Below are 9,546 nucleotides of genomic sequence, written 5' to 3'. Positions count from 1 at the left end.
CTTTCTTTCTTTCTTTCTTTCTTTCTTTCTTTCTTTCTTTCTTTCTTGAGTTCTGGGATCTGTGGAGCCATTTATTTCTACTACCTTGGCTAAGTTCTTGTTTCCAAGTTCATTAGACCTTTCAGCACACAGGTTTCCCAAATCAATCTTTTTCCTGGACTCTGAGGGGTTTCATCCACTCAAACCATAGGTGACAGGACATGGCACAGTAGACAAACTTCTGAGTGGGTTCCACTTTTCAGGATGTAGGTGGCAGAAAAGGAGAAAGCAGAACAATCTTTACTTTCCTGTTAGCTCTTCATGCAGCAAAGGATTATTATTTTTTAAAAATATTAATTAGCTTCTAGCAGCAAAAGTGCTTCTCCAAATAGCAGAATCTTCCTCTAGACAGATCAGCTCCAAGCAGCAGCTGCAAAGCCTGTCTTCCTCTGATTATCTAGTCTTGGCTATGTTTGGATTGAAGAACTGCTTTTCTCTTCTGCTCTTCTGCTCATTCTTCCTTCGCTATTGGCTCCTGAATATGACTTCTGACTGACTCCTGGTTCTATTCAGACTTTGTCTTCACTATATATGTATATATATATATTTAAATCAGATAACTCTTGTCCTCAAGAAACTTAATGGGCAGGAGGGCACATTTAGAATAAGCTATCCAAAAGTGAAATGGATTGTTTTGGGAAGTGATAGGTGTCTCCTTGGAAGTCTTCAAAGAAAGGATTGACAAACTTTTATTGGACATGATGTGGTGGGGATTTGTTTTCAAGTATGGGAAGAAGTAGATGTCCAAACCCAAAAGACTGTGATTCTCTGAACTAGAGCTGGGTAGTCAGAATGGTGAGGCTAACACATGCCATATGAGAATATATTTAAAGACTTGTTAGTGTTAAGCCTGGAGAAGAGATTTAATAGGGACATGATCACCATCTTCAAATACTGGAAAATCATTGAGCAAATAGGGATTAGATTTATTCTGCCTAGGTTACTCAGTGGGTAGAGTTCTGGACCTGGAATCATGAAGTCCTGAGTTCAAAACCTGTCTCAGAAACCTACTAGCTGTGTGACCCTGGACAAATTTAATCTCTTTGTGTCTCAGTTTCTTCATCTGTAAAATGAGGATAATAGTAGCATCTACCTCCAAGTGTTGTTGTAAGGATAAAATGAGAAAATATTTATAAAATGCTCTGCAAACATTTAAGTACCATGTAATTAATTGTTGGTTATTACTAACACAATGCAAAGGTAGGACTAATGAATAGAAGTTATATCAGGGCAAATTTTGGTTTGACATAAGGAATAACTTCCCAACAATTTGAGCCATCCAAAAATGGAATGGGTTTCCTGGAGAGGTAGTTGTTCAACCATATCACTGGAGATGTTTAGGTAAAGGTTGGATGACCACTTATGTATGTCAGATAAGGGATCTGTACTACAGGTTGCAGCTGATTAATTTCTGATGTCCTTCAAACTCTAAGATTGTTTGACTAAAAAAAGAGACATTGTACTTGAATGAGGTCTGAGAGCAGATATTCAAAGGAACTGCTTATATCATTTAAAAATTTTTAAAAAATTATTTTATCTTTAATTTATGGAATAAAATAAGCATTTCAATAATATAGTATAATAAAAATGATTGCACATAAAACTGCAGATCTATTATGTAAAACTTTCTCTTCTTCTTAAATACATAAAAAAGTTATCATGTAAATTTCTTCCCCGCCCCCAACCATAGAGAAGGCTATCATTAGATGCAAATATGTATGTATGTGTGTGTGTATGTGTGTGTGTATGTGTGTGTGTGTGTGTGTGTGTGTGTAAAATCATTCTATGCATTCTTTGATTTACCAATTCTTTCTCTGAATGTAGGTAGCATCTTCCTTCATATGTCATTCCTCAAATATATAAAGAACTTTGTAAAATCTGTATCATTCTTTAATTGTGTTCTCTAGTCAAATAGCCTTAACGTAGAAAACATAGATGTATTTGGATTCTCATTTATAAGTTTAATACCTATTGTTATTGAGCCTTAAAAAATATTTAGATATGAGTTTAAGAATCACGAAATGTTTCTGCCACTTTAGGTTGAATTTAATTTCAATATTATTTGATTCATGATACCTATGAGAGGTATAAATTTTAGAAAATAAACAGGACAGCCTTGAAACTCTAATGGGCCTAAGACAGCCCAAACTAGAATTACAGGGATTACTGACCCAGAGCCCAAACTATGGAGGGAATGGGGTAGGCCTGTAAAGAAACTTCAGAGGTGGCCTGAGGGATTTCTTCATAGAATTGAAGTCTTTCTATTGTTCAGACATTGCTAGCACTATTAGGAATATTGCACAATCTTATGCTGATCAGAACATTTTAGAGGATGTCATTTAATTACTGATATGTCTGATTTTGTACCTCAGATTCTAAAAATGGTGTTGGGCAGACTACAGGTGAGAAAAATTGCAGAAAAGTCTTGAGTGAACAAAGGGCTGGTTTGTAAACAAGAAGTTGAACTATTTAATATTTTCAAAAAGGTAGTATAAATTTTAGTATTTTTAACATATTTCACCATGGACTTGTATTTAGAGTAACCAACAAGTAAGCCCAGCATGGAAGAATGGAATTGCAGTGACAATGGGCTGAGGTAGGGGAGTAATTTTAAAAAAAAAAATCATTAAGATGAGGAATGATGGAAGCGGTGCAGTGGATAGAGGGCTGGGCCCAGTGTCAGGAAGACCTCAGTTCAAATTTGGTCTCAGATACTTCCTAGATGTTGTAACCCTGGAAAAGTTACTTAACATCTGTCTGCCTCATTTTCTTTAACTATAAAATGGGTATGATAATAACACTTACTTCCTAGGATTGTTGTGAGATCTTTGTAGAGTGCTTGACACAGTGTCTAGGATTAGTAAACACTTAACAAATGCTTCTTTCCTTCTTTCCTGGGAAAAGGGATAGGGATTTGGTTATAGAATGCCCATCAGAATCCCAATGGCAGGATGCAAAAAGATACATACTATAACCCAGATGCTGAGCTTTTGAACTTTTCAATGGATCTGAGATCTCCCTTATGTAGCTGTTCTTTCCATTTGTTTAGATTGTGACCATCTCTGCCTTCTCATGCTTCATGGCCTCCTAACCACCCTCCATCAAGGATCCATCCAACGTGCCAAAATGTCTCTTCGGGTCTTTTCACATTTTGTAGATAGCCATGGGCTGTCCGTTCTCCTCACATGACTGGCCTACCTCTTTTTCCAATCTTAATCTGGTCGTCATGAGGTACTGATAGTCACTATCCCTGTTCTATTCAAACACCCGAATCAACGGGTCCCACATTCATCTTGGTGATTGAGCTTTCCATCCGTCGAACTAAACTAACTATTGGAAGGTATGCCAGGTTCTCTGCGGCTCCTTTCATCCTCCAGCTCTACCTCTGCCAGAGTGACTGCACTATCTTTCTAGTCTAAAGGCTATGGCCAGAAAGAATTTATCTAGTTACAGAATCATAGACTTAGAGTCAGAAGGGACCTCAAAGAACATCTAATCAACTATCTAAACTTTCAGATAAGGAAACTAGGGGCCAAGGACATTAACTTATTTGCTCTAAGTCACACAAGCAGTAAGTATCAGAAGCAGGATTTAAGCCCTGCTCCACTGACTCTTGAGCTATTACTCTTTCCTCTGTCCTATGTTGTCTGCCCACTTAGAACGGCTCTAAACCTTCACCTGCTGGAGAGGGGACGTCCTCTCTGAATTTGTTGTATTTCACTAAGCCTTTTGGCCTTGGCGTGATGAACTCGGTTCCCCATAGCAACAGAGAGTCATTCTTAGATGTTGTATCCAGTGCTATACTCTTTTTTTAAAGGTGAAAAAATGAGCGCAGCAAGGAGACAATTGTCTCTGGATCATAGAATAATTGAGGGGAATACAATGTAAGGAAACTGGAAAGGTAGAAAGGTAGAAGGATTGTGATGGGCTTTAAATGTCAAATAGAAGATTTCATATTTGATACTGGAGGAAATAGGAAACCACTCTAATGTATTGAGTTGGTAATGGTCATGGCATGGCCACAGCTGTATTTTAGGGGAAAAAATCACTCTGGCAGCAGAATGAAGGATAGCTTGGAGTGGAGAGAGAGTAGAGGCAAGGAGACCAACTAGTAGGTATAAGCTGATCAGGGCCTGTATCAATATGGTAGCTACGTAAATGGAGAGAAGGGAGGCATAAACAAGATTGCTATGCACTTGAAGAAACTTGGGATCGTTCAAAGCAGTTTCCCAAATGTGATCAGGTCCTCACACTTTCTCCTATTCTGTGCCTAGTTCATTGTTCATCTGTAATACTTGTACTAGGTATGTACTGGCTATCCAATTTCATGTCAGCCTCTGGATAATAATGCTTCAGTTTCCTCCTCTGTAAAATGGGAATAATAATAGTACTTAGTTCCCAGGGTTGTTGTAATGCTAGGAGATCATATTAGTAACATGTTTTGCAAACGTTAGAACTTTATATAAATGCTAGCAAAGATAATGATGATGATGATGATGACTTATAGGTACTTTGCTTACCAGTGTAGGTCACAACCCCTCTGAACTCTCTTATGTATATCTTTTTGTTAATCCTACTTAGAGGATCTACTCTCTCAGCTAAAGATTTTCCTCTAGATCTTTTAATGGATGCTCATGTAGCCCTTGGGCTGTCAATCTGTTATCCCTTACTCCTTTTTATTAATTTTTATTTTTTTTAAAGACTGGGTCTCCCTAGCTAGCCTAAGTTGGAAATGAAGGGGCTACTCATGAACCCAATCATACTTCTGACTGAGATAGGAGCTTTTACATGCTCTGTTTCTGACCTGGGCTGGCTCACTCTTCCTTTGACATAATGGTTCCCCAGTCCTAGGGGTTCATCATATAATGCTGAACTATTGTGGACACCTGATCAACACAGCCCACTGAAGCTCAGAACTCTGGAACTCAAGAGATCCGCCTGCCTCTGCTTCCTCAGTAGCAGTTATTATAGCTGGGTGTCCACATGCTCAGTTTATCCCTCATTCTTGTTGTAGCACTGTTTCATAGCTTTCTTATTTCATTAGGAGTAATTATAATAAATGACATTTATAGCACTTTAAGGTTTTCAGAGTTCTATTGATCTATTTACATATATAATCTCATTTGATTTTTGAGACAACCCTATGAAATAAGTAACACTGTTTTTACTAAACCCATTTTACTTATGAGGAAATTCAGGCTCAGGGAAATACACAGAAAATGTTATTGGGGCTAATTTATATATATATTTTTTAACAATTTCATTTTTTCCTCCTTTAGGCTGTGTTCAGTTTCACAATGGTCAACCTTGCTGCAGCAAATGCAGAATTCTGCTTCGATCTTTTCAAAGAGATGAACACCAATCAAGCAAATAGCAATGTCTTCTTTTCTCCTGTAAGTCTCTTCATTGCTCTCTCCCTGGTACGGATGGGTTCCAGAGGTGACTGTGCAAAGCAGATTGATAAGGTAAGTTTCTGGTATATAGATCCATGTTTGTACCTTCAGACATGATCTTCTATAGCTCATCAGGACTCCAAATTGTTGTTGTTGTTGTTGTTTTTACCTCCAAATGCTGAGCCCAAGGAAAGATTTAATTGGAAATTAGCTAATTGCAGAGGGAGAGATGTCATATCCTCCTGCAGCACTAGTAGCTTACTTGTCTTGTGTTGGGAAAGGACTCCTTTGAGAGTGCTCAATGCAAAGTGAAGAGGAAGATAGGAATCTCATAGAGTCTCGTCGAATCTTGGGTTTGCTCTCCTCATTCGGAGGCCATGAAAAGTGAGGTCAAGGAGGCAGAAGAATACGTAGTTCATTTTAAAACCAAGGAAATCTGAGTTTAAAGAGATATCAGATGCTTTCCATATAATGCATGGTTCAGGGGCCACTCACATCACTATGTTTTCCAGAAACATACCAAGCCATTTTATTCTCCCATCACCTTCATAAACCTGAAAGTTTATATTTACCTCACAAGCAGGCACATACATGGCATGAAGTCAGGCACCATACTCAGAGTGAGAGGGTCATCCCTCCTTTTAGAAGCTTTTATCTGTTTGATTTCAAAGCCCTGCTGAATGTTGAGATGACTCTATACTTTGGTGTGAAATTTCTGTGACTTTACTTCACACAGTTTTTTCCCCCCATATTTTTGGATCTTGAGGCCTTGAGTCTTGAATCTTGATCCTATAATGTCTTAAAAAAAAAATGATGGAATTAAAGTTTCACAGGTCTACTTCCCTTAACTCCTAAAACCATCCTTCCTAGCAACAACACCTGAGGACTAGAGTAAAGCTTGGATTCTTTAGTAAAGATGAACTTCCCAATGTTGGTCCTGGAGCCAAGAAGGCCCAAGTTTAAATCCTGCCTGAGACATATACAAGTCTCACATCCTTGGGAAAGTAATTTAATTTCCTTCAGCTACAGTTTCCTCATCTTTAAAATAGGAATAGTAGTAGAAATTATCCCGCAAGGTTAAGGTAAGAAAGAGAGAAAGAGAGAGAGAGAGCGCTTTGCAAGCCTTAAAGTGCCACACGAATGCAAGCTATTGTTATTACTACCTTGTACTACAGCTAAGACTGAAGGTTAGCAGAGTAAACAGCCACCCAGTGCAACTCATGGAGTTGGAGGCATTAGGAGTGATACTATTCAATCGTTTATTATTTTTTTATGGTTTTTTTATGTTTTTGAATGTCAGCCAATTTGACTTTTCATGCTCCTGGTATTTAGTTTGTAGTAAATCAATTCATATATGTTACTATGAAGGCTCAATGCCTCTGTTTGACAATAACACACAGAAGTATTATATGCCCATCAAATGCAGGAAGGTATATATTTCAAACATTGCTGAGGGTGCAGAAATGCCTTGTCCCGACCGGGCCTGCCCAATGCAGCTTTGAAGTGCTAAGTGCCTGATGCCTGATGTTAGTACATTATTTCAGGCTTGTCTAGGACTGCACTCTCTGTGTGGATGTCAATAAAATACAGGTCACAGAATCACAGAGTCACAGGATTGAAGATTAGTGCTAGAAGGTCCCTCAGAGGTCAGCTAGCCCAACTCCATTATTTTACACAAGAAGAAATAAGTCTGAGGCAGTAATGTTGTAGAAGGTAGAATTGGTGGTAAAGACAGTCCTAACGTGATACCAAAGAACAAAATCCATACATAATATTGAGATCCTCCCTAGTAAAACAAACAGTAGCAGAACAAATTCCCAATGTCTTTCTCTCCTCTATCCTGTCTTCTTCCAAAGAATGCCTTTGAAAAATACATAAGTAAAAGCTAAATGATTCCTAGGATGCTATTAACCTTGGAAAGGACTTCTGGCTCTAACAATCTTGTGATACTGCTGCACCTTTTAATAGGAAAAGGGAGATTTTTATTTTTGGTTTTAAAAAGCCTCTTGGCAGTCTGTAGTAATGTGTGTCATTCACTAAAGCATTATTAGCTTCTTTTAAGGAAGTGCTGTTTCAATCTTTGTGTCTCTAATTGCAGGTGCTTCATTATCAGAATGACCCAGAATCTTCAAATTCTCAGGTAAACATAGAGCATTTTATTTTTAAATTTTCCACTGGAAGAAGTGAAGCATGTTATGTGATGGGTGACTAAATTGAAAGAAATCTGCTTCCTCTTCCTCTTTCCCCGACCAGAAACTGTAGTTTTATGTGGCTAGGACTTTTTTGTTTGTTTGTTTCTCAGCTCTCTAAGCTGAATGATAAAGCCTCACTCGGGTTTTTTTTTTTAAATCTTTCAAATTAAATTTGAAAATCACTAGTTCACATACTTCTCATAAGTGAGGATCAAATAAGATTATGCAAAATGCTATACAGAGATGTCAGTTCTTCATAGTAAAGGCAAAATTAACTATTTCAGTAATTTGGGGCTTTTGTAAATTGGAGCACAGCACTTGTATCCAAACCACTGATTACAACCTAAACCTTATTTGTTTTGAATTCAATATTGATTTCTTAATGGTTATATACATGAGGTTGTGTTGCTTAATAATTCTATGAAAATGTTTTCACCCTTGAATAGCATCCTATAAATATATGTGCTTATTTACATATGTGTATCTTCCAATTCCAGGAATGAATTAACTACTTTTCTTTATCTTTTTAATGACAATCTGACAACACCCAGGGACTCCAGTCTCAGATGAAAACACTTCTCTCAGAAATAAACACATCTAGTGATGATTATGAACTCAAAATAGCCAACGGTCTGTTTGCAGAAAAGATATTTGATTTCCAAAAGGTAAGCTGAGCTTTTCTTACTTTAACAGATTATTATTATTATCATTATTATTATTTTGCCTAACAGGTTATTTGTGTGATAATTTGGGTACTTCTTCATAATTAGTTGCAGCAAGTTTACATAGAAAGAGCATGGAAGCTTGATTCAAGAGAAGTGACTTTGAACTTCGGGACCGTGGGCAAGTCAGTTAACTTCTCTAAACCTCTGGTTCTCTATCAGTAAAATGGGAAGAATCATACTTGCATTGCATAGCTCTTTGAAGCCAGAAAACATGAGCCCGGGTATGCCATTTAACTTCTCAGAATTTCTCGTTTCTCATCTGTAAAATGTAGATACTAATACTTGTACTACATACCTCACAAGATTGTGAGCGGGAAAAATACTTTATAAACTTTAACAGCTATCAAAACTTTAAACTACACTAAGACTTTTGGAACATCTTGAATGGTATGTTAAATTTAAGCTATTCAGGCTTAAAATTCGATAAAGAGTTTTTTTTTTCTTCAGTAAGAGTTTTAAGATACCCTGTAGATAAGTGATTTACTGTTATTTAGTGCACAATTCCAAGGATTATACTAGTTCCCTGAGCAATATGGAAGGGTAAAGGTAATTTAGTGTAGTCTAAAGACACACTTTGAAGATAGACTTGCAGGTATGGTTCTCAGAGTTGGTCTTCCCATCACCCCAGTTGCAGACTTGAATATCACAAGGATTGTTAATCTACACCCCTAAGATTTCTATGTCCCCTCTGGCAAGGAACATTGGCTTGCTGTGATGCCCAGAACAGAATGGAATAACAGGGTGCAGGTAATACAAGCTTTTTAACAACCTTTATTTCTTTGATAGCTAAAAATGATTTGATAGGTAATGTCTACCTGAGTAAAAAGGAGTGATTATAGTTTGTTAGACTTTGCAGCACCTTAATATTCATTTTCAAATTCTCCAGTTCATTTCTCAGGTACCTCCAAAATTCTACCTTGCCTGTTTCTTGACCTTTATTTTCACATCTGCCAAAGCACTGGGTCTGGAATCAGGAGAACCTGAGTTCAAATCCAGCCTCAGACACTTACTAGATCTGTGATTCTGGGCAAGTCACTTAGCCTCTGTCAGCCTCAGTTTCCTCAACAATAAAATGGGCATAATAATAACACATATCTTCCTGGGCTGTTGTGAGAATTAAATGAGATATATTTATAAAGTACTTAGCACAGTGCCTGCCACATTTTTGTTGTTGTTCAGTTGTTTTTAGTCATGCTC

General features: G+C 37.5%; 1 protein-coding gene across 2 annotated transcripts in view; it reads left to right on the top strand.

Moving 5' to 3' along the window:
* The window catches only part of SERPINB7 (serpin family B member 7), a 36,884-nt gene that overhangs the window by 8,269 nt on the left and 19,069 nt on the right, over positions 1-9,546 (top strand). The window contains exons 1-4 of one of the 2 annotated variants that reach the window (XM_027869042.1): positions 3,155-3,379; positions 5,319-5,504; positions 7,531-7,572; positions 8,176-8,289. In XM_027869042.1, the coding sequence (XP_027724843.1) occupies positions 5,337-5,504; positions 7,531-7,572; positions 8,176-8,289 (324 nt within the window). In that variant the 5' untranslated portion in view covers positions 3,155-3,379; positions 5,319-5,336. Of the gene's footprint in view, positions 1-3,154; positions 3,380-5,318; positions 5,505-7,530; positions 7,573-8,175; positions 8,290-9,546 lie in introns of those variants that run through there. The other variant, XM_027869041.1, reaches the window with a different exon arrangement.

Source organism: Vombatus ursinus, unplaced genomic scaffold, assembly GCF_900497805.2.
Source record: "Vombatus ursinus unplaced genomic scaffold, bare-nosed wombat genome assembly UNPS02014791.1, whole genome shotgun sequence".
NCBI classification, from domain to species: Eukaryota; Metazoa; Chordata; class Mammalia; order Diprotodontia; family Vombatidae; genus Vombatus; species Vombatus ursinus.
The sequence above is the reverse complement of the archived record's forward strand: the minus strand, read 5'-3'. Positions and strand labels throughout refer to the sequence as shown.